The sequence below is a fragment of the Mustelus asterias genome, chromosome 7 (genome assembly GCF_964213995.1).
Source record: "Mustelus asterias chromosome 7, sMusAst1.hap1.1, whole genome shotgun sequence".
In the NCBI taxonomy this organism is placed as follows: domain Eukaryota; kingdom Metazoa; phylum Chordata; class Chondrichthyes; order Carcharhiniformes; family Triakidae; genus Mustelus; species Mustelus asterias.
In genome coordinates this window covers 103,393,391-103,419,203 of record NC_135807.1, presented here as the reverse complement: position 1 = coordinate 103,419,203, position 25,813 = coordinate 103,393,391, and the positions used below count along the sequence as shown (strand labels likewise).

The 25,813-nt window shown below is 44.0% G+C and overlaps 2 protein-coding genes across 7 annotated transcripts in view; one reads left to right on the top strand and one right to left on the bottom strand.

The window, feature by feature from the left end:
- Positions 1-3,354, bottom strand: part of mlh1 (mutL homolog 1, colon cancer, nonpolyposis type 2 (E. coli)) — a 54,059-nt gene extending 50,705 nt beyond the window's left edge. The window contains exon 1 of the mRNA XM_078216638.1: positions 3,147-3,354. Within this exon, the coding sequence (XP_078072764.1) occupies positions 3,147-3,259 (113 nt within the window). The 5' untranslated portion in view covers positions 3,260-3,354. The remainder of the gene's footprint in view (positions 1-3,146) is intronic.
- A 273-nt stretch (positions 3,355-3,627) lies between these two features.
- Positions 3,628-25,813, top strand: part of LOC144495883 (TPR and ankyrin repeat-containing protein 1-like) — a 112,892-nt gene continuing 90,706 nt past the window's right edge. Inside the window, exons 1-2 of one of the 6 annotated variants that reach the window (XM_078216608.1) lie at positions 3,637-3,724; positions 25,139-25,256. The gene's annotated coding sequence lies outside the window, so the exon portion shown is untranslated. Of the gene's footprint in view, positions 3,725-24,478; positions 24,917-25,094; positions 25,257-25,813 lie in introns of those variants that run through there. The other 5 variants (XM_078216605.1, XM_078216611.1, XM_078216606.1 and 2 more) reach the window with 5 other exon arrangements.

Below are 25,813 nucleotides of genomic sequence, written 5' to 3'. Positions count from 1 at the left end.
GATAGTACATATTTGGGGTAATTATAGAATTTGGTGCAAAATGCCATAAAAAATACCATTAAAAATGGAGCTGGGGATAGTGGCACCATATTCCTGCAAGTAATTGCACCTTCAAGAACAAATGATGGTGTTAGAATGTTAGACATTTGGTCTGCAGGAAAGGAAACCATGTTACAGCAAGAATCCGTGCAGTTCCAATTACAGTCTACTTGGAAGTGCATGGTAAAATAGGGCAAAGTCAGCATGGTTTCATTAAGGGGAGGTCATGTCTGACAAATCTGTTAGACTTCTTTGAGGAGGTAATGAGCAGGTTAGGCAAAGAAGAGCCAGTGGATGTCATCTACTTGGATTTTCCAAAGGCCTTTGACAAGATGCTACACAGGAGGCTGCTTAATAAGGTGATAATAATAAGGTCCATGGTGTTAGAGACAAGGTACGAGCACGGATAGCAGATTGGCTGACTGGCAGAAGACAGAGAGTGGGGATAGGGGGTCCTTTTCAGGATGGCAGCCGGTGACTAGTGGAGTTCCACAGGGATTAGTGTTGGGATCACAATTTTTCACTTTACACATCAATGATCTAGATGAGGAACTGAGGGCATTGTGGCTAAGTTTCATAGAATCATAGAATCCCTACAGTGCAGAAGGAGGCCCATCGAGTATGCGCTGACCACAATCCCACCCAGCCCCTAACCCAGAACCCCACACATTTACCCTGTTAGACCCCTAAAACTGAAGGGCAATTTAACATGGCCAATCCACCCTAACTGCACATCTTTGGATTGTGGGAGGAAGCTGTATCACCCAGAGGAAACCCACGCACACACAGAGAGAATGTGCAAACTCCACACAGATCTAAGGTTGAAAGTGAACCCAGGTTCCTGGCGTTGTGAGGCAGCAATGTTAACCACTGTGCCACCATGCTGCCTTAGATGATACAAAGTATAGGTGGAGGGACAAGTAGTATTGAGGAGACAGGGAGGCTGCAGAAGGACTTGAATAGGTTAGGAGAGTGGGCAAAGAAGCAGCAGATGGGATACAACATGGGAAAGTGTGAGGTTATGCACTTTGATAGGAAGAATAGAGGTACATACTAAATGGGGAGAGAATTCAGAAATCTGGAGCACAAAGGGACTTGGGAGCCCTCGTTCAAGATTCTCTTAAGGTTAACTTGCAGGTTGAGTTGGTAGTTAGGAAGGCTAAGAAAGCTTAGCATTTATTTTGAGAGGACTAGAATACAAGAGCAGGGATGTACTGCTGAGGTTTTGCAAGGCTGTGGTCAGACAATATTTGAATATTGTTAGAGATTTTGGGCCCACATCTAAGGAAAAATGTGCTGGCCTTGGAGAGGGCCCAGAGGAGGTTCACGAGAATGATCCCAGGGATGAAAGGCATGACACCTGAGGAGCGTTTGAGGACTCTGGGTCTGTAAATCGATGGAGTTTAGAAGGATGAGGGGGATCTCATTGAAACTTACAGAACACTGAAAAGCCTGGATAGACTGGACACGGAGGAGATGTTTCTATTACTGGGAAAGATTAGGATCTGAGCACACAGCCTCAGAGTAAAGGGATGACGTTTTAGAACCGAGATGAGAAGGAATTTCTTCAGCCAGAGGGTGGTGAATCTGTGGGATTTATTGCCACAGAAGGCCGTGGAGGTCAAATCATAGATTATGTTTAAGACAGAGAGAGAGATAGGTTCTTGATTGGTGAAGGGATCAAAGGTTACGGGAAAAGGCAGAAGAATAAGGTTAAGAAACATGATTCAATGGTGGAACAGATTAGATGGGCCGAAAGGCCTAATTCTGCTTCTATATCTTATGGTCTTATGCACCACAGCCTAGCATCTACAGAGTAAATATAAATGCAAAGTCAGTTCACAATTTATTTAACTGCGTCTTACTCTCTCTCACTGTACTGATAGTAAAATAGTTTGCAAAAGCGAAACTCTAAGGATCACATTGCCTGGTAAGAGAAGGATGTTACATTTTAAAGTTTTATTCTGGTGGCTGAAAACATTACCGTACAATTTTCATCAATTCCAGCTGTATGATACCAACTCTGCCACCGACAGATACAGAATATTGCCTGCTTCACTGTCCACTATCCTGCTAATGTCTTATATTATCCAATACTACCATAGAGCTGTATTTCTATCTGAAACTGCTAATAGATATTCCACTTCCTATTGCACCATGAATTGACAAAGGAGATGATGGAACCTGTGTCCCCTTGCAAACTCACCAGTTACACATCCAATTATTCCGCTTCACCTCACTTGTAAAAAAAATGGCCAATCAGCTTTATTTGGCTGTCCCAAATTTTAGCCTAGATATAAAATTACATCTGCACAACACTTCCACACATGGAGCACCTGTTGGCTCATTTATCTTTCCTAGGTGCAGCAGTTCATACTCATCAGCATTAAATTTCACCTACAACATTTTGTTCAATTATCGCCTCCGGTAGTGTCAGTGCAACATCCTCCAGCAGTTCGACAGCACCTCCTGATTTATCAGCAAATTGAACTCCTTTGTTTCCGAGTTCAGGTAAATTACTAGTGAGAACAGTGGTCCATACTCCAATACCTGGAACATTCACTCAATCTTGTTGGTGCAGCACAGTGATTAGCAACCAGGTTCAATTCCTGGCTTGGTGATTGTGCAGAGTTTGCACGTTCTCCCATGTCTGCGTGAGTTTCCTCACCACAGTCTGAAAGAGGTGCTGGTTAGGTGGATTGGCCATGCTAAGTTCTCCCTCCATGTACCCCAGGAGGCATTGGAGTGTGGCGACCAGGGGATTTTCACAGTAACTTCATTGCAGTGTTAATATAAGCCTACTTATGACACTAATAACTTAATTTTTAGCAATCACTTCCATTGTCAACATGCATGTGGACAGATGGAGATGGACAGCAGAGGAGGTTAATACTGCAAAGAAAAGATTACAATAATAGAATATACACACACACAAATAACCTAAACTGTAAAGTTTCACATTCCACAGATTAAGTCTTAGGATGACAATATCTCAATGGTGATTTGATCTATTCAATAAGAGACAGCTCTGTGCCTCATATAGAGGTTCGTGTGTGTATGAGCGGCCTCTTGCTCTGTGAACACTATCCCAACCCATCAGAACTCACCTGTTCTCCACCATCTCTTTAATAGCGTTAGCAGGCCTTTGGATCACCTCACCGGCAGCTATCCTGTTAACCACCGTCTCCTCCAACCTGCGAATCACTCCAGCAGCCGCCATTCAGCCCCGCTCACCGATTATAAACACAGCAAAGACAGTGGCAAGGGCGGCACATATCAACCGCCCCAGCCAAGGAAGTCCCGCCTTCACGGCCCACTCACATTGGGCAAGACAGCAGCCAATCACCGGGCCTGGCCCAGCCACATTGGAGAGTTTCTCTGTCAATCACCGGCTCGGATCACCCGGATTGGGGAGTCCAGCTGCCATTCACCCGCCCTGGTCACCCGGATTGGAGAGTTCTGCTGCCAATCACCAGCCTCCACCGCCTGGATTGGCGGATCTAGCTGTCAATCACCTGACGGAGCCGAGCCGCGGTTCGCGCGCCGCCCCAGCGACAGGCACCTCCCGGGGGGGGGGGGACTGGCTCCGGCGCGGGTACGGTTCAATCCGTCTGCTCACTGTCGGCGGAAGAGGCTGGTGACAGAGAAACTCAGGACAGGATTTGTCTCCCAATGCAATCACTGGGTACGGTAACGGGAAGTCTTTTTTTTTGCCACTCACATTATTAGTGATAGTGCAAAACAGCCAGAAATGTTCCTGCTGCAAAAAAAATCATAGTTTGCAACGTGAAGATCACCATGTTTGCAAAATGAAGGAACGAGGGCAAACAAACCAAGGAGCAGAGGATCTGCCTCACTGGGATTTACAATCCTCTGGAAGTCTCTCTGACTTCTGGAATTGCATTGGTCTAGCGCCTTTCCCGATCGATCAGGGGACATTCCAAAGCTTTGCCGCCAATTAAGTGAAATGAGGGAACCCTCCATCTGCAGAGATGGCACTTTTGTAATGCATCTGTCAGATATTATCAGTGTTAGAAGGTTCACTCCAGTTCACTTTGAATCAGAATGATCCCTATTAGAGGTGAGGATGTTATTCTTTCTCCATGCTCCTCCCTGAAGGTGAGGATGTCCATCGCCTGAGGTGGTTGCTGAGGTTTCAATATGGTGGTGACTGCCGAGGCCTGTCTGGGTCTGGAAAGTTCTACTGTAAACAGGACGGGTTACCACTGAGTTTTGTGCGAGTTGCTGGCTCTGAATTTCCTATCTTTGTGTTGCTCTCCGCCTCTGGTATGTACTTGCTTTTGAAGGAGGTTGCGCCATTTTTTATTTGGTTGTGTCAGGTGTAGCAATCTTCACTCAAGCCTCCAAAGTCAATTTCAGAACCCCTAAGTGACGCCTTCAGAGTGTCCTTGTAGTGCTTCCTTTGACCATCATGAGAATGTATCCCAGACTCAAGCTTTCCAGAGAAGATGTGCTTTGGTAAGTGAATCAGACATTCTGGCTACATGATCTACCCAACTCAGTTGTGACTGTATATTGGAACAAGAGTATATTTTCCAGTAGACTGGCATTGTGCATTGTTGAAAGGAAAATGACCTTGTAGGAGAAATACTTTGGACACTCTCTTTTTATACTGATAGATACTTTAGGTTTCAGCTGGAAGACTGATCCTTGACTTGATTCTCTTCTTGCTGTACTGGCTGATGACTCCAGTATCACAATGCTGTGGTGAAAGGAGCAGATCTGAAATGTTAAAGTCCACAGATCCACTAAGCGTTTCCATCATTTCCTGTTTTTATTTCACGCTGCACTGTTTACCCAGAGTTCTATCTTGTGGAGCTTCATTGAATGTATTTCTCAGATCTTAGTACCATGTGTTATTGGATGGACAGACAAGTGTAGTAGTGAATGTATTTGGCACTCTGGATACATATGTAGAAATAAACATGAACGTATAGTTCCGAAATCATATTGGAATAATATAACATCTCTTCCTTCAAGAAAATGCTGCAATATTTCAATATAACTGTTCAAATCAAACATTTTTTCTGTTATGTCTAAACTAAATAAGATTAACAATCAATGTTTAACAGAAAATTGAACACCTTTACAGTCTTTTATAGCTTGTTTAATTTTCTCACTAACAATTGTTAGTCGCAGTTAGTCACCACACTCCAGCGTCTGTTCGGGTACACAGAGAGAATTTAGCATGGCCAATCCACCTAACTCTTTTGGACTGTGGATGGAAACCGGGGCACCCGGAGGAAACCCACGCAGACACAGGGAGAACATTGTTCTTCGGTGGTGGAATGTTGTGTCCCTTTATCTGAGCTAAAGTAGTCTGCTGGAGTCGGCCTTTGGCTTTGCTTCTTGAGATCTGTGTTACGATTCTGCAGCTTCTCGTCCAATCGCTCTGTGTTTGTATCCCACCTGTTGTTCAGCTTTCTGCTGCATCCATTTTGTTTGTCTTCTTGCATTTCATATTTCCTCTTAAATGCTCCAGTATACATACTCATACTCATAATTTGTATGTTTGTTTGCCTTTTGACCCTGCGAGCCTGCTCCATCATTAAGTAAGATAAGAGGTCACACGACACCAGGTTATAGTCCAACAGATTTATGTGAACTCACAAGCTTTCCTCGTCAGGTGAAGTGGAGCGAGGTGTGCAGGCACAGAATATACAGGTGGAGTGACAATAGCCCAACACTAACAGGTAATCAAGACTGTCAAAGAATAAGTATAGACAGTGTAGGTTTACAAGTCTGTGGGGGAAAATCTCCCTGACTATCCTCTTTTGACGCCATGCATCCACCGTGGGCGACACAGTGGCACAGAGGTTAGCACTGTGGCCTCACAGCACCAGGGACCTGGGTTCAATTCCCGGCTTGGGTCACTGTCTGTGTGGTGTTCTCCCTGTGTCTGCATGGGTTTCCTCCAGGTGCTCCGGTTTCCATCCACAGTCCAAAGGAGTTAGGTGGATTGGCCATGCTAAATTCTCTCTGTGTACCCGAACAGACGCTGGAGTGTGGTGACTAGCGGGTTTTCACAGTAACTTCACTGCAGTGTTAATGTAAGCCTACTTGTGACACTAATAAACTTTAAAAACTTTAAATTTTACCTTGATTACAGGTGATCTCTCCAGCTGAATTAGTTTGCATAGCGTTTAACACTACCTTATTCTTTGTTTATAATTATCTCTCTGCCTTAAAAATTATCGGTTCTTGGGTCATCCCTTCACTTGTTATACAGCCTGTCAACACTTTACACATACAGATTATACTTAATTGCTTGCATTTGTCTATTAGCGCTCATGATTACTTGTAATAACTTGTTATTCAGCCAACCTGCACTGTCTGCACTTATCCATTGAGACTCTTGATTACCTGTTAGTATCGAGCTATCGTCACTCTGCCTATATATTCTGTGCCTGCGCACCTCGCTCCACTTCACCTGACAAAGGAGGTAGTGCTCCGCAAGCTTGTAATTTCAAAGAAACCTGGTGTCGTGTGATCTCTCATCCAACACTGGCATCTTCACATCATCATTCAATAAGATCATGGCTGATCTGATTGTGGCTTCAACTCCACATTCTGACTATCCTGATAACCTTGCACTCCCCCCATTAGTCAAGAATCTATCTACGTCTGTCTTAAAAATATTAATTGACCCTGTGTCCACTGCTCGAGAGTTTCAAAGATTCATGACTCTCTAAAAGAAAAAAAAGTTCTTCACATCTCGGTGGGAGGCCCCTTATTTTTAAATTGTGTCCCATGATCTTCTTTCATCATCCACACTGTCAAGGCCCTTCATGATCTTGTATGTTTCAATATGATCACCACTCAATTTTCTAAACTCCAATGGCTTCTGGCCCAACCTCTCCAATCTTTCCTCGTAAGATAACCCATCCCCAAACCAGATATCAGTTGAGTTAATCTTCTCTGAACTGCGCCTAACACATTTATATCCTCTCTTAAATAAGGAGACCAAAACAGTGTTCTGCATCTGGTCTCACCCACTATAGCAAAATATCCTTACTTTTAGATTGCATTCCTCATGCAATTAACAACAATATTCCATTGTCTTCTGAATCACTTTCCATATCTACAGCAAACTAACCTTTTGTGATTCATGTACCAGGACACGCAGATCCCTCTGTACCTCAGAATTCTGCAGTCTCTCTCCATTAAAAAAAATGTTGCTTTTCTATTCTTCCTGTCAAAGCGGACAAGTTCACATTTTCCCACATTATACTCCATTTGCCAATTTTTTAGTTAACCTATCTATGTCCCTTTTTCAGACTCCTTATGTCTCTTCACAACCTACTTTCCTACCTATCTTTGTGCATCAGCAAATTTAGAGGCCATGTATTTAGTCCCTTCATCATTGATATAAATTGTAAATAGCTGAGGCCCAGCATTGATCCCTGTGGCGCTCCACTCATCATATCTTGCGAACCAAAAAATGACTAATTTATATCTATTTTCAGTTTCCTGTTAGCTAATCATGCTAATGTGTTAACCCATACACCATGAGCTCTTGTTTTGCATAGTAACCTTTGATGTGGCACCTTGTCAAATGCTTTCTGGAAATCATAGTACAGCACTTCTGCAGGCTCCCAGTTTATCCATGTTGCTTGTTACCTCCTCAAAGTACTCCAAAAAATTAGCGATTTCCCTTTCACAAAGCCATGTTGATTTTGTGTGATTGCATTGAGGTGTTTTTTTTACGTGCCTGACTATATAACTTCCTTAACAATAGATTCCAGCAACCTCCCAATGACAGATGTTTGGCAAACTGGCCTACAGTTTCCTGCTTTGTGTCTCCCTTTCTTGAATTGAGGAGTCACATTCTCCAATCTGATCGGACCTTTGAAAAATCTCAGAAATATTGGAAAATTAAAACCAATGCATCTACTATTTCAGTAGACACTTCTTTTAAGACCCTAGGATGAAGTCCATCAGGACCTGTGACTTGTCAATTTTTAGTTCTAATAATTTTCATAGAATCACAGAATCCCTACAGTGCAGAAGGAGGCCATTCAGCCCATCGAGTCTGCACCGACCACAATCCCACCTAGGCCCTGTTCCCGTAACCCCACATAGTTACCCTGCTAATCCCCCTGACACTAGGGTCAATTTAGCAAAGCCAATCACCCTAACCTGTACATCTTTAGACTGAAGTTTCTTAGTACCCTTTCCCTGGTGATTGCAACTGTTTTAGGTCCCTCCCTCCATTTCAGTTCCCAATCCACATTTATTTTCGAGATGTTATTTGTATCCTCTATAGTGAAGACATACATATTATATCTATTGAATTCATCCACCGTTTCCTTATTTTCCATTATTAATTACCCAGTCTTACTCTTTGGAGGACCAATACTTGCTATACTTACTCATTACTTTTTTAAACACTTTAGAAACTCTTACTTTCTGTGTCTGTATTTCTAGCTGGCTTTCTCTCATATTCTTAATTTCCCCCTCCTTATTAATCTTTTAGTCATTTTTTGCTGTTCTTTATATTCTGACCAATCTTCTGATCTGCTACTCATCTTCCAAAATTATACACTTTTTCTAAAATTTGATGCTACCTTTAACTTCTTTCCTTAGCCACATATGGTGCATCCTTCACTGGTACCTTCTTACTTTTCTGCCACTGCATCTCAATTGACCTATCCCTTCACCTAATTTCCCAGTTCATTTTAGCCAGCTCTTCCTTCATATCCTCATAATTGCCCTTATTAAAGTTTTAAACATTAGTCTGAGATCCACTCTCTCCCTCCAAATTGAATGTGAAGTTCATTCATATTATGATTGCTGCTACCATAGCAGTACCTTCACTATGAGTTTATTAATGAACCTATCTCATTGCATATTACCATATTAGACTGCTCTCTGGTTGGTACTAAAATGTTCTGATCTAAGAAACTGTGCCGAAAGCACTATGGACTCATCATCCAGGCTATCACTGCCAATCTGATTTATATATAGATTAAAGTCACCAATGATTATTGATACCTTTATCACAATCCTCATTATTTCTTTCTGTACATCCATCCTACAGTGTGGTTACTCTTAGGGGCCTATAAATTACTCCCACTATTGACATCTTACCTTTACTGTTTCTAATCTCTACCCAAACTGATTCTACATCTTGATATCCATAACTAAGGTCATCGCTCTCTATTGTGAGTTCCCTCGCACACCCTGTTCCCATTTGACCATCCACCCTGCTTCCTGGCCTCCCGCCTGCTCAGGTTCCCAGCACCTTCCATCTGCCCTGGCTCATGGCAGCTCCCACCCACCTGCTCCCATTGAACTTGCTTTTCTGTTCTAAGCTTGTTAGCCATAGATATTAAAAACTTAACTGGCAACTGATGGCTCGTCCGATCACAGGCTGGTTTCACTCTATCAGCCTTTGGTTAGCTGAGCAGACTCTTGAGCATTTTGTGAAAGTCTGACCAAATCAGAAGACCCTATCCTAAAGGACTGCCTCCTGGTACAAAGTGGCACAAAAAAAACCTCCTGGTACAAAGTGATCAGTCGACGTTATGAGGCCGGTAAGATTGCTCCTTGATCTTAGCCAAAAAGGTCAAGAAGCCTTTGACTGCCGCCACTCTGCTCTGGAGCCACAGGTTGGACTGGATTGGATTGCTCTTCTAGGTAGTGGGTACTGTCTCTGAGTCCTCCCCTGCTCTTTTCCAAAGGATTTCTTGCAGCTTGTTATTGGTCTTAAGTAAATCATTTTCCAACTGTGATAAAGTATGAAACTGCATCTACAGATCGCTAACTTTGCTATCTGAATTAGCACTGTCATTCTTTTCTTTTTCGAGTTATTCTATTTGAAGCAAGTGCTGTTGACGTTTTGAGCTGAGGTTCAGGATCTCCCTCTTGAATGCCTGATCTGCTAACTGTACAGCATGCAGCTTACTTTCCAAATGTTCTTTATCCACATACCACATTATGTTCTTCCAAGTCAGCGACTTTGTTCTTTAGGTCCAACTTTTGCTGCCTGAAGTTTCCAAATGAGCTCTTTCCATTTCTGTCAAGATATATTTGTGTCCATCAATATTGGCTTTGAGAATTTCAATATATGGCGGCACCTCATTAATTTGGCTTTGCATGTTACCTCTCATAATGATGGAATTTACCCACTCTGTAGGCTGACTCTGGCAATTCTTTCTTGCTTTTGATTGGAAGATGCTTTTCAATAGGTCTACCTTCAACCTTTGTTGACACCTCCTTCAGCTGATGATTTACCGAGATCAGCTGCAGCTCTTCACAACTGTTGAACTCTAAAATAGCAAGACCATCTGTTTCTGTTTCACTTGACATGCAGTTAGCATCTTTTCCTTTTTGTGTCCCTCTGATTTGTGTTGTTCCTAGCTGTCAGATCTCAGTTCCACCATATCTTGTCAGCATGGTGCATGTTGGTTTCGAAGCATCTTTCCTTGGGTAACCATTTTCCTTCAGATATTCTGGAAAGGTCTTCTGGTATAGTCTGAACGGGAATGATGTTACTCTGTGCAGTATTAAGCGTCAGCTTCAGAATTATTTCTTGCCCTCTTTCTGATCTGATTGGTGTGTGAATTTATTTTCTTTGGAAACTATTGCAGTCAGCCATTTTAAGCAGTTGTATGGTTCCTGCATCTATTGTGTCCTCAAACTCTTTGTCATCTTTCGGTACAAATGTTTTTTTTTCTCATTTATCCTGATGTTCTGCTTCATTTACCATCTTCTTTCTTTGTACTGCGCATCTTTTCCCAGTGATTGGGCTTTCCACAAGGTCTGCAGTTTGATCTGAATGTGGGACATTTCCTTCTGTCAGTGAGCCCCTGTGGTTGTCTACGTCTCTTGCACATTTCCCTCTCCGTCTGGTGTGCATTCTCTTGTTCAACCCTGCTCTCTTTGTCTTGACTCAACTGAAGGCTAGCTTGTTTTTGGTAGCCAGCATTTTCATTTTGACTTCTTGTGGAGTTGTGTGCTCTATCAGTCTCTACGCCCTGAGACATTGTGACCTTGTCTTTTCCAATCGGAGCATTTTGTACACTAGGGTGTGCAGAGCCTGAAATGAGCTGATCTACCAGTTTTTCATCCTTTCCCTTGAACTTCCATTCATTGGTATTCATTTACATATGTTGGCTAAGTTCCTTAATTTCATTAAAAATTTTCAGTAGGCTGACTTGTTCCTGTCTCGGGCTTTGAAGTTCATTTAAGTGGGTCCGATGGTTTGACCTTGGCGAGAAATGTGTGCTGAATTTCTCAAAAATGTTTTCTGGTTTTTACTGTTGTCCTCACTGACCTCCCAGCTATTAAATAAATCAAATCCTTTCTCTCCTGCCTTTCCTCTTCACTGGTGTCGTTTAGAAAACTGAATATCAACCTGCGCTTTAGATCCATCTTCTCAAATGCCTCTACAGCACAATTGGTCTCCCAATTCCGGATCTGGAGCTGTCTGCTCTTCGCTGTTGTAGTAGTCATTTCATTTTCACACACAATTTTTTCCCACTATATGGGACTAATTCAAGTTGATTTTTTTCAATCTTTATAAAGCTTGGATTTTACACATAGATATCTGCTGTTACCATGTTATGCCTTCTGTTTCCCAGAAGTTTGAAATAATCACACCTTTAGACTCAAAATGCTGGCACTTCATCAATTGTATTTCTCTGATCACTCCATTTGCTGCTGGTCAGGCAGCAGAATGGGAGAAAAACAGTTCATGTTTCTGGTCAATTACTTTTCATCAGAACTGAAGAAAGATACAAAGGTAAGAGTTTTTGAACAGGCAAAAGGGGGGAGGGGCAGGAAGAATAAAAAGGAAGGACTGAGATAGGCTGAAGGGCAGGAGAGATTCAGGTTTCGTGATGAATTTTCAAAATCTTGTATGTTTAATGTGGTCTTCTCTCATTCTTCCAAACTCCAGTGAATATAGACCCAATTTACTCAGCCTCTCATCCAAGAACAATTCTTCCACCCAAGAGGTCATTCAAGTGAACCTACACTGTACTGCTTCCAATGCAAGTATATCCTTTCTTAAAGCTGAAGACCACAATTGCACAGTGTTCCCGGTGTGGTCTCACCAGTTGTAGCAAGAGATCTTTAACACTGTACTCCAATCTCCTGGTAATGAAGGCCACATTACCATTTGCCTTCCAAATTGTTTTTTGTATCTGGATGCTATCTTTCTAAGTTTCTTGTAGCAGTACACTCAAGTCCCTCAGAACATGAATATTTACGAGTTTCACACCTTTTAAAAAATATTCTGCTTTTCTATTCTTACAACCAAAGTAAATAACCTCGTACTTCCCTGCATTATACATTATCTGCCACCTTGTTGCCCACTCAATTAACCTGTCTATATCTCTTTGCAGCCTCTTTATGTCCCCTTCATTCCCACGTAGCTTTGTACCAGCAGCAACTTGGGTACTTTGTCTAAGTCATTAACATAGGTTGTAAATAGCTGAGACCCCACCACTGTTCCATGCAATTGTCCATTAGTTACAGCCTGCCAACTTGAAAATGCCATATTTATCCCTAGTCTTTCCTTCCTGTCCATCAACCTATCCTCTATCCATGTTAATATATGATCCCAAATTCCACAAGTTCTTATCTTGTGCATTAACGTTTTATAATACATCTTCTTGAAAGCCTTTGGAAATCTAGGTAAACTACATCTACTGGTTTCCCTTTAACTATGTTACTAGTTACATGCTCAGAAAACGGTAATAAATTTGTCAAATATAATTTGCCTTTCATAAAACCATGTTGACTTTGTCTAATCATACTATGATATTCTAGTGTATTCTTAATTTTTCCATAATTGTAGATTCCAGCATTTTCTTGATGATTGATATCAGGCTAACTATTTTGCAATTCTCTGTTTTCTCTCTCCCTCTTTTCATGAATAGCAGTGTTACATTTGCTCACTTCCAATTTGCTGGAACTGTTCCTACAATCTGAGGAATTTTGGGAAAATCATAATCAGTACATTCATTAAATTTGCAGCTGCCTCTTTTAGAACCCGAGGATTTTGGTCTTTTAGACCAAAAGGTTCTGAGAATTTATCTTATTTTAGTCCCTTATGTTATTCCAGTATGTTTTCTCTGCAGAGAGAAAAGTTCCTCACTTTTATTAATCTATGTTATCCTCTCTTTCAGTTATGTAAATTGTCTTCTGCTGTGAAGACATTCACAGAGAATTAGTTCACTATCTCTGCCATTTCCTCATTCCCCATGATAATTTCTTCGATCTCTGTCTTCAGGCTACTCCTTTTTACATACTTTTAAAAGCTTTTATGATCTGTTTTTATATTCTTAGCTAGTTTACTCTCTTTTAATTTTCCCTTAGAATCCCTACAGTGCAAAAGGAGGCCATTCGGCCCATTGAAACGGCACCGACTCTCCAAAAGAGCGTCTTATTAAGTCCACTCCATCGCCCTATCCTGGTAACCCAACACATTTACCATGACTAATTCACCTAACTACAGATCTTTGGACACTAAGAGGCAATTTAGCCTGGCCAATCCACCTAACTTGCTTATCTTTGAACTGGAAGGAAACCAGAGTACCTGGAGAAACCCATGCAAACATGGGGAGAACATGAGAATTCCACACAGTCACCCAAGGCCGGAATTGAACCCTGGTCCCTAAGCGCTGTTAGGCAGCAGCGCCATGTAGCCACAGTGCTGCCCTTTTTAATCAACGTTTTCGGTGACCCTTTACTGGTTTCTAAAGCACTCCCACTCCACAGGCTTACCAGTATTCACTCAAACATTATAAATCTTTTATTTTAATCTATCACTATCCTTAACCTCCTCAGTAAGCCATGGATGGATCTTGCTTTGCTGGCCTTTGTACCCTGGACCTCCAAATATAATGGATACAATATGAAGGGAAATGGGACAAAGAACAAAGAAAATTACAGCGCAGGAACAGGCCCTTTGATACAGACAATGTGAGTGGAGGGAGCATTAAGCACAGGTTAAAGAGATGTGTATTGTCTCCAGACAGGACAGCCACTGAGATTCTGCAAGTCCAGAAGGCAAGCTGTGGGGGTTACAGATAGTGTGACATAAACCCAAGATCCCAGTTTACGCTGTCCTCATGTGTGTGGAACGTGGCTATCAGTTTCTGCTCAGCGACTCTGCGCTGTCATGTGTTGTGAAGGCCGCTTTGGAGAACGCTTACCCGAAGATCAGAGGCTGAATGCCCGTGACCGCTGAAGTGCTCCCCCACAGGAAGAGAACAGTCTTGTCTGGTGATTGTCAAGCGGTGTTCATTTATCCGTTGTCGTAGCGTCTGCATGGTTTCCCCAATGTACCATGCCTCGGGACATCCTTTCCTGCAGCATATCAGGTCGACAACGTTGGCCAAGTTGCAAGAGTAGGTACCATGTACCTGGTAGATGGTGTTCTCACGTGAGACGATGGCATCCGTGTCGATGATCCGGCACATCTTGCAGAGGTTGCTGTGGCAGGGTTGTGTGGTGTCGTGGTCACTGTTCTCCTGAAGGCTGGGTAGTTTGCTGCGGACAATGGTCTGTTTGAGGTTGTGCGGTTGTTTGAAGGCAAGAAGTGGGGATGTGGGGATGGCCTTGGCGAGATGTTCGTCTTCATCAATGACATGTTGAAGGCTCCGGAGGAGATGCCGTAGCTTCTCCGCTCCGGGGAAGTACTGGACGATGAAGGGTACTCTGTCCACCATGTCCCGTGTTTGTCTTCTGAGGAGGTCGGTGCGGTTTTTTGCTGTGGCGCGTCGGAACTGTCGATCGATGAGTCGAGCGCCATATCCTGTTCTTATGAGGGCATCTTTCAGCGTCTGGAGGTGTCTGTTACGATCCTCCTCATTCGAGCAGATCCTGTGTATACGGAGGGCTTCTCCGTAGGGGATGGCTTCTTTAACGTGTTTAGGGTGGAAGCTGGAGAAGTGGAGCATCGTGAGGTTATCCGTGGGCTTGCGGTACAGTGAGGTGCTTAATGGAGATGCGTGTGTCCAAGAATGCAACCGATTCCGGAGAGTAGTCCATGGTGAGTCTGATGGTGGGATGGAACTTGTTGATATCATCATATAGTTGTTTCAGTGATTGTTCACCATGAGTCCAAAGGAAGAAAATGTCATCGATGTATCTAGTGTATTGCATCGGTTGAAGGTCCTGTGCGGTGAAGAGGTCTTGTTCGAACCTGTGCACGAAGATGTTGGCATATTGAGGTGCGCATTTGGTCCCCATGGCTGTTCCGTGTGTCTGGATGAAGAACTGGTTGTTGAAGGTGAAGACATTGTGCTCCAGGATGAAGCGGATGAGTTGTAAAATTGCATCTGGAAACTGGCAGTTGTCGGCATTGAGTACTGAGGCAGTTGCAGCAATGCCATCATCGTGGGGGATGCTGGTGTAGAGTGCCGAGACATCCATTGTGACGAGGAGTGCTCCTGGTTCAACTGCTCCATGTGCGTTGAGTTTCTTCAGACTTCCTACAGAAACTCAACGCACATGGAGCAGTTGAACCAGGAGCACTCCTCGTCACAATGGATGTCTCAGCACTCGACACGAGCATCCCCTATGATGATTGCATTGCTGCAACTGCCTCAGTACTCAACGCCGACAACTGCCAGTTTCCAGATGCAATTTTACAACTCATCCGCTTCATCTTGGAGCACAATGTCTTCACCTTCAACAACCAGTTCTTCATCCAGATACACGGAACAGCCATGGGGACCAAATGCGCACCTCAATATGCCAACATCTTCATGCACAGGTTCGAACAAGACTTCTTCACCGCACAGGACCTTCAACCGATGCTGTACACTAGATACATCGATGACATTTTCTTCCTTTGGACTCATGGTGAACAATCACTGAAACAACTATATGATGACATCAACAAGTTCCATCCCACCATCAGACTCACCATGGACTACTCTCCGGAATCGGTTGCATTCTTGGACACACGCATCTCCATTAAGGACGGTCACCTCAGCACCTCACTGTACCACAAGCGCACGGATAACCTCATGATGCTCCACTTCTCCAGCTTCCACCCTAAACACGTTAAAGAAGCCATCCCCTACGGACAAGCCCTCCGAATACACAGGATCTGCTCGGATGAGGAGGATCACAACAGACACCTCCAGACGCTGAAAGTTGCCCTCATAAGAACAGGATATGGCGCTCGACTCATCGATCAACAGTTCCGACGTGCCACAGCGAAAAACTGCACCAACCTCCTCAGAAGACAAACACGGGACACGGTGGACAGAGTACCCTTCGTCGTCCAGTACTTCCCCGGAGTGGAGAAGCTACGGCATCTCCTCCGGAGCCTTCAACATGTCATTGAAGATGAACATCTCGCCAAGGCCATCCCCACACCCCCACTTCTTGCCTTCAAACAACCGCACAACCTCAAACAGACCATTGTCCGCAGCAAACTACCCAGCCTTCAGGAGAACAGTGACCACGACACCACACAATCCTGCCACAGCAACCTCTGCAAGACGTGCCGGATCATCGACACGGATGCCATCATCTCACGTGAGAACACCATCTACCAGGTACATGGTACCTACTCTTGCAACTCGGCCAACGTTGTCTACCTGATACGCTGCAGGAAAGGATGTCCCAAGGCATGGTACATTGGGGAAACCATGCAGACGCTACGACAACGGATGAATGAACACCGCTCGACAAACACCAGGCAAGACTGTTCTCTTCCTGTTGGGGAGCACTTCAGCGGTCACGGGCATTCAGCCTCTGATCTTCGGGTAAGCGTTCTCCAAGGCGGCCTTCACAACACACGACGACGCAGAGTCATAGAAGAAATCATAGAAATCATAGAAACCCTACAGTGCAGAAGGAGGCCATTCGGCCCATCGAGTCTGCACCGACCACAATCCCACCCAGGCCCTACCCCCACATATTTTACCCGCTAATCCCTCTAACCTACGCATCTCAGGGGCAATTTTAACCTGGCCAATCAACCTAACCCGCACATCTTTGGACTGTGGGAGGAAACCGGAGCACCCGGAGGAAACCCACGCAAACACGAGGAGAATGTGCAAACTCCATACAGAGTCGCTGAGCAGAAACAGCCAATGTCTGCACACATGAGGATGGCCTAAACCGGGATGTTGGGTTTATGTCACACTATCTGTAACCCCCACGGCTTGCCTCCTGGACTTGCAGAATCTCACTGGCTGTCCTGTCTGGAGACGATGCACATCTCTTTAACCTGTGCTTAATTGTCTGTATCTTTAAGACCTGGTTGGCTGTAGAGATTTGCATTCTAATCAGTATTCTGTAACTTGATTTTGTGTCTCTGTGCCTTGTGTGAGAGCAGATTTCCAATCCATCTGACGAAGGAGCAGCGCTCCGAAAGCTAATGGCATTTGCTACCAAATAAACCTGTTGGACTTTAATCTGGTGTTGTTAAAACTCTTACTACCTTCTTTGACCGAGCCAGTTTAGTATCCACCTTGCCAGCTCACCTCTGATCCCATGTGACTTCACCTTCTGCACCAGTCTGCCATGAGGGACGTTATGATGTGGAGATGCCGGCGTTGGACTGGGGTAAACACAGTAAGAAGTTTAACAACACCAGGTTAAAGTCCAACAGGTTTATTTGGTAGCAAAAGCCACACAAGCTTTCGGAGCTGCAAGCCCCTTCTTCAGGTGAGCTGCAAGCCCCTTCTTCAGGCCCCTTCTCACCTGAAGAAGGGGCTTGCAGCTCCGAAAGCTTGTGTGGCTTTTGCTACCAAATAAACCTGTTGGACTTTAACCTGGTGTTGTTAAACTTCTTAATGAGGGACGTTGCCAAAGGCCTTACTGAAGTCCATGTAGACAACATCCACTGCCCTACCCTCATCAATCATCTTCGTCACTTCCTCGAAAAACTCGATCAAGTTCGTGAGACACGACCTCCCCTTCACAAAACCATGTTGCCTCTCACTAATACGTCCACTTATTTCCATGTGGGAATAAATCCTGTCTCGAAGAATCCTCTCCAATAATTTCCCTACCACTGATGTAAGGCTCACCGGCCTGTAATTAAAGGTGGGGATATGGCGTTAAATCACAGATCTGTCATGAAGTGATGGTCTGCGTATGTTTATTTCAGAAGGGTCATTGATTAGAAATGTTAACTTTTGTTTCTCTCGCACAGATGCTGCCAGAATTGCTGAGTAATTTCAGCCTCTTCTGCTTTTAGTTCAGATTTTTAGCATCTCAAGTATGTTGCTCTGAATGAAGTGTTTAAAATTCTAAACAACTGGACACACTCGATGCAAGGAGGATGATTTCCCTGCTTGATAAATCTAGAACATGGGGACATAGTCTCAGGATATAAGATAGACCATTTAGAATTGAGACAAGGAAATATTTATTCGCTCAAAGGGTAATGAACTTGTGGAATTCTCCACCACAGAAGGTTGTGGAGGCAAAGTCACTGAATGTATTCAAGAAGGAGATAGATTTTTTAAAGATTTTAATGGCATTAAGAGGTGTGGGGAGAAAGTGGGAATCTGTCATTGAGATAGAGGATCAGTCATATTGAATGGTAGAGCCATTCTCCCTCAATGTCAACAAAACGAAGGAAATTGTCATCGACTTCAGAAATCGTAAAGGAGAACCTACATCAACGGGGACGAAATAGAAAGGGTCGAGAGCTTCAAGTTTTTTGGTGTCCAGATCATCGACAACCTGTCCTGGTCCCCCCATGCCAACATTATAATTAAGAAAGCCCACCAACGCCTCTACTTTCTCAGAAGACTAAGGAAATTTGGCATGTCAGCTACGACTCTCACCAACATTTACAGATGCACCATTCTTTCTGGTTGTATCACAGCTTGCTATGCCTCCTGCTCTGCCCAAGACCGCAAGGAACTACAAAAGGTCGTGAATTAAGCCCAATCCATCACGCAAACCAGCCTCCCATCCATTGACTCTGTCTGCACTTCCCGCTGCCTCGGCAAAGCAGCCAGCATAATTAAGGACCCCATGCACCCTGGACATTCTCTTTTCCACCTTCTTCCTTCGGGAAAAAGATACAAAAGTCTGAGGTCACGTACCAACCGACTCAAGAACAGCTTCTTCCCTGCTGCTGCCAGACTTTTGAATGGACTTACCTTGCATTAAGTTGATCTTTCTCTACACCCTAGCTATGACTGTAACATTACATTCTGCATTCTCTCGTTTTCTTCTCTATGAACGGTATGTTTTGTCTGTATAGCGCACAAGAAACAATCCTTTTCACTGTATGTTAATACATGTGACAATAAATCAAATCAAATTTGATGGGCCAAATGGCCTACTCCTGCTCTAGTTTTTATGTTTTGAAATTGATATACTGACAGACAGGAGGAGGAGAGGGATAGGTAGGTCAGTAAAGATGGGGTTGATGGAAGAGGATATAAGCTGCCTGTTTTTGTACTGTAAAATTGTGTATGGAGTATAGAAAACTGAAAATATTAACTTTCTGTGCGTTATTTGACTTCATTTCTATGTCAGTTTCACAATTTAAACTTTTTACCTAGCAATCTCTTATACTTATTCAGAATTGAGTATGCTTATTTTGATTAAAGTTATCGGACCCTTATCCTGTGCCCCAAAATCCAGAAGGACCCAAAAACTGCATCCCACCCTGGAAATGACAATTCCCATCAGATATTGCTGTCCATCACTTCCAGATAATTGATCTATGTCGATATTGACAGCATGGAAGCCAGTCTGCTCCACCCTTCATCATTTCTCTCCTGTGATATAGAAATCAACCCTGCTTTAAATTTTAATTAATTATTATCCTATCATCAACCCCCCCCCCCCCCCCCCCCCCCCCCGCCCCCCCACCAAAATCTGGCACATGTCTGGTACTGGGCTTCGATAACTGCAATTAGTAACTGAAGTTATTTGGCAATAAATTCCACTTTTATTTTGTTGCTTAATTTGAACAGTTGTACTTTTTAAAAACTTAAAACTGAATAAGTATAAGAAGCTTACCATTGTGACGTTGTGCAGTTCAGTGGCAGATCCTGCCAAATTTCAGAGGATTTGATTGTTATGTTACATTGTGTTAGCTGTGTACTGAGTGATTATTTTGACACCACATGTTGTAGAATGTCCAAGTCCAGTTTTACTGCCATCTCGTGTGGTAATAGCTGTAAATTGCCATTGCCAATTATTATGAGCAGCAAGTTAAATCAGTAGTTGTAACTTGTGGCTCAAAAAATATAGTATAGTATCTAAACTGCTAGTGACATATACCACATTTTCAAACCTTTACTGTTGTGCACATTTAAGCCTCAGTATTTTAGATTGGTCTTTTATTATTTGTTCATCAGATGTGAGCATCTCTAAAAAGGCCAGCATATATTGCCCACCCCAAGAAGGAAGTGGCAAGCCACCTTCTTGAACTAGTGCAGTTTAGGTGTATCCACAAGTGCTGTTATGAGGGGAGTTCCATGATTTTGACCCAGTGACAGTGAAGGAAAAGTGTTTTAGTTCCCAGTCAGGAAAGTGAGTGACTTGGAGGGGAATCTGCAAATTATAGTTTTCCCATGTCCTTGTTCTTCTAGGTTGTAGAGTTTGCCAGTTTGGAATGCATTGTCGCAGGAGCCTTTAGTAAGATGCAGCAGTGCATCTTGTAGATGGTATTACACTGTTGCCACTGGTGTGCTGGTGGGGTGGAGGTAACTAGTCTTTCAGATGATGTTTGAAAAGTTGATCAAATGCGTTGCATTATCCTGGATGGTGTCAAGCTTTTTGAGACTTGTTGGAGTTGCACCTGTGCAGGCAAGAGGAGAATATTTCATCACACTCCCAACGTGGGCCTTGTAGATAGTGGACAGGCTTTGGGGAGTCAGGAGGTGAGCAACCTCCACAGAATTCCCAGTTTCTGTAGCCAGTATTTAAATGGCTTCTCCAGTTCCATTTCTGGGCAACAGTAACACCTGGGATGTTGATGGTGGTGGGGAGTGGGTCAGCAGTGATAATGCCATTGATAATAGTGGGGGGATGGTTTGGTTCTCTTGTTGGAGATGGTTATTGTTTGGCACTTCAGTGGCACAAAAGTCACTTGCTACCTAACGATCCAAGCCTGAATGTTGTCCAGGTCTTGTTCCATGCGGGCACAGACTGCTTCAATATCTGAGGAGTTGTGAATGATGCTGAACACTGTGCAATCCTGCGCATCCTCCACCCCATTACCACTTTTTTAGTTTAAGGCCTTATCAACAACCCTAGCTATTGGATTCACCAAAACACTGATCTCACCTGGTTTAGGTGGAATCTCAATGAAACTGCTCCCTCTTTCCCCATTATTGGTGGATTCAAACCCTTTCCCCTATCTACATCACTGTTTAAGTCACACACTCTCCGATCTGATTGACCCTATGCCAATTCACACAAGGTTCTGCCAGTAATCCAGATAATCTTTAAGTTTCTGCTTTTAATTTGGACCTTACCTCCTCAAATTACTTTGCAGTTTCAGTCCTTGTTCTGCCCATTGTTGTTGATTCCCATGTAGTTAACTGGATTCTCCCCTTCCATTAAGTTCTTTACCAGCTTCAGGGAGATGTATTTAACCGTGGCACCAAGCAGGCAACACAGCGTTTGGAACTCCTGATCACAGAACGGCGTAACAGTTCTATCCCTCTGACTGCACTGTTCCTGACCACGTCTACTTGCTTTTCACTCAATCCACTTAAATGGCCTCCTTTCCCTTGGTGCCTTGGACAGTTTGCTCATAGAAGAAGAATCATAGAAACCATACAGCACAGAAAGAGGCCATTCGGTCCATCGAGTCTGCACCGACCACAATCCCACCCAGGCCCTACCCCCATATCCCTACATATTTTACCCGCTAATCCCTCTAATCTACGCATCCCAGGACACTAAGGGGCAATTTTTAGCATGGCCAATCAACCTAACCCGCACATCTTTGGACTGTGGGAGGAAACCGGAGCACCCGGAGGAAACCCACGCAGACACGAGGAGAATGTGCAAACTCCACACAGACAGTGACCCAAGCCGGGAATCGAACCCAGGTCCCTGGAGCTGTGAAGCAGCAGTGCTAACCACTGAGCTACCGTGCCACTCTGCAGATTTTGCCCTTATCCACACTGGCAGCAAGAACCTTGTATCCGTTAGATAAGGAGAGGGTGACCAACTGTCTGCAATTTTCCAGGTCTGTCCTGTAATTTGGCCTCTTGTCCAGGGTCCTAGGTTGGGCCTTCCAGGACACTTCTTGTCCTGGATTTCCACAGCAGATGTTGTTTCTCTGCATGAATCAGGTGTGGCAATGTTCATGGCATTGGAGATGTCTTGTCTTTCCCTATAATAAAAGCAAAATCCTGCAGATGCTGGAAATGTGAAATAACAAAAAGTGCTGAGAATGCTCAGCAGGTCTGGCTGCATCTGTGGAGAGAGAAATACAGAGTTAACTTTTCAAGTTTAATTCTTCAGAACCAAATTCCGAACCTTTACCCATTGTTCTGCAACCATGCTGATACTATACTATATTTTTTGAACCACAAATTACAACTACTGATTTAACTTGCTGCTCATAATAATTGGCATCTATTTAAGCAATCAGTTACAGCTGATAAACAGTGAACTGTCACCTATAGACAATACCTGCAAAGTTGGGTTCCTTCTGTGGCCTAGTATAATTGGTCAGTTAACTGGTAAATCACAAACCGAGAGCAATGCTCTCGGATCCCAGGCTTGAACCCCACCATAGTAGTTGACAAAAATTACCCTGTAGCAGGCATGGATGAGATGAAAATTAATTCCTGCAAAGTGTCTAGTGCAGTTCCGCTCATGTTTTAAAATTTTAGGCTAAATTTCTGTTTGATATTACTTATCCGAGAGCTCCACTTTCACCAAATTCGCAACTTTTACATTTTCCTGCAATGCACACTTCTCTAACCGCTCTGAAATAGGTATTAGATTTAATTAGTAAAGAATGATTATTATGTCTGGACTACAAAATTAAAAGGCCTCAAGGCCAAAATGTCATGCCTCTCGGCACAACATCGTGGGCCGCAGGGCCTGTTCTGTGCCGTACTGTTCTATGTTCTATGTTCAAAGCCAGGTTCTCTTCTGGCTGTTAAACCATTCTGGCTTAAAAATATATCATAGAATCACAGTGCAGAAGAGTCCCTTCAGTCCATCGAGTCTGCCCCGACGCATGAAAGGCCCTGACCTGCCCATCTAATCCCACTTGTCAGCACTTGGCCCATAGCCTTGAATGTTATGGCGTGCCAAGTACTCATCCAGGTACTTTTTAAAGGATGTGAGGCATCCCACCTCTACCATCCTCCCAGGCAGTGCATTCCAGACCGTCACCACCCTCTCAGTAAAAATGTTTTTTCTCAAATCCCCCGTAAACCTCCCATCCCTCACTTTTAACTTGTGTCCCCTTGTAACTGACCCTTCAACTAAGGGGAACAGTTGCTCCCTATCCACCCTATCCATGCCCCTCATAATCTTTAACACCTCAATCGGGTCACTCCTCAGTCTTCTCTGCTTCAGAGCTTCCACCCTAAACACGTTAAAGAAGCCATCCCCGACGGACAAGCCCTCCGTATACACAGGATCTGCTCGGATGAGGAGGATCGCAACAGACACCTCCAGACGCTGAAAGATGCCCGCATAAGAACAGGATATAGCGCTCAACTCATCGATCGACAATTCCAACACGCCACAGCGAAAAACCGCACCGACCTCCTCAGAAGACAAACACGGGACACGGTGGACAGAGTACCCTTCGTCGTCCAGTACTTCCCAGAGCGGAGAAGCTACGGCATCTCCTCCGGAGCCTTCATTGATGTCATTGATGAAGACGAACATCTCGCCAAGGCCATCCCCACACCCCCACTTCTTGCCTTCAAACAACCGCACAACCTCAAACAGACCATTGTCCGCAGCAAACTACCCAGCCTTCAGGAGAACAGTGACCACGACACCACAGACGGGGCTATAATGCTGCACAAATTTAGTGCCAAAGCATACTTGCATCAGAACTAAATGTATCATGAAATTACACCCAAACTTATTCAAAAATAGGGGATAATTGGTGGCTATGCTTTCAGTTTCCTCGGCCTTTCGAATTCCCTATTGAAGCTATTTGCCACTCCTAAGATGTTGCATGAAACCTGCCTTTTTGACCAATCTTTTTGTCACTTGTGGCAATGTTTCCTTATGTGGCTCGGTGTCAAATTTCAAATCCTTAAGTCTCTTGAGGCACCGTGGGACATTTTACTAAGCTAAAGGCGCTAGATAAATGCAAGTAGTTGTGATGGCCCGAAGAAAAATGTTCTCTCCTTAATTGCCTGGGTGTACATTTTTAGTTTGAAGAGCACATTCTTTCCTGAAGGTGTCTGGGAGAGATTGTAACATAACTAACATGCGCGATACCGATTTCCAATGTGCAGCTTCGTTTACCAACAGTTTCGGGTGCAGGATTGGAAAGTGAAACCTAACATACCGAGTTTCCAAATGTTTATGATGAAATGCAAGGATTGCCAGCGGTGGGCGGTGTTAATAATGTTTTGTTTCCGAATGGAAAGTTGCACGTGTAATTTGTTGATGCTGGGGCTACTGTTTTAAGTTTTGTTTTCCTGTCAGTGACGTGGTTGCAGGGTGTTGGTGCGGACTGTGAGGAGTTGCTACACTGAGGAGTTGCTACACTGAGCAGCCCAGCACAGCGCTGCAGACACCGAGACATTCGCTCCTCTTCATCCCGTTGCCCTGGCTCCGGTTCTCACTGTCTCTTCTAGGGGTGGGGGTGATCCCTGGTGCCAAGTGTCGCTCCCTCTTCCTCCTACGGAGAGAGGGGGGACACTCAGCACTTTAAACCAACTTCCGCCCTCAGTTGCCGCTCAATTTCCTGGTGAGTTGTTGATTTTGTTTTGGTGTTCAACTGCTTTTCTTGTTGCGCTGCTAAAATCTCTGCACCCCAGTAGTTGTACCCCCCATCCCTCCCCCAAGTTGAATACATTTAAAAACTATGCCACTTCGACTTCTTAAAAAAAACCTTCAATTGTTGAGATCTTGGTATTCTGATTTAGGATTAATCCACCAGTACTCAGAACAGCCCTTTCCAAACCTCCAGGTCCTGGAAGATCAAACAGGACAAGGCAAGCCTATAAGAAATAGAAGCACAAACCCTGGACTTTGAGAGCTCTGAGGACATGTGGTCTTAGGAATCGAGGCTCCAAACTGGTCTTGAGGTAATTAATTATTGATTTTTCTTTTCGTGTGAATATTTGGCAGGTTGTCATGTTGAGCTGTCATAGAGCTTTACAGCATGAAAACAGGGCCTTCAGCCCAATTTGTCCATGCCGCCCAGTTTTTAATTTGGCCCATATCCCTCTATACCAATCTTACCCATATAACTGCCTAAATACTTTTTAAAAGACAAAATTGTACCCGCCTTACTACCTCTGGCAGCTTGTTCCAGACACTCACCGCCCTCTGTGTGAAACAAATTGCCCCTCTGGTTCCTTTTGTATCTCTCCCCTCTCACCTAAAACCTATGCCCTCTAGTTTTTGAGTCCTCGATCTTTGGGAACATATGTTGACTATCTTATCTTATTAGGGTGGCACGGTAGCACAGTGGTTAGCACTGCTGCTTCACAGCTCCAGGATCCCGGGTTTGATTCCAGGCTCGGGTCACTGTCTGTGTGGAGTTTGCACATTCTCCTCGTGTCTGCGTGGGTTTCCTCCGGGTGTTCCGGTTTCCTCCCACAGTCCAAAGATGTGCGGGTTAGGTTGATTGGCCAGGTTA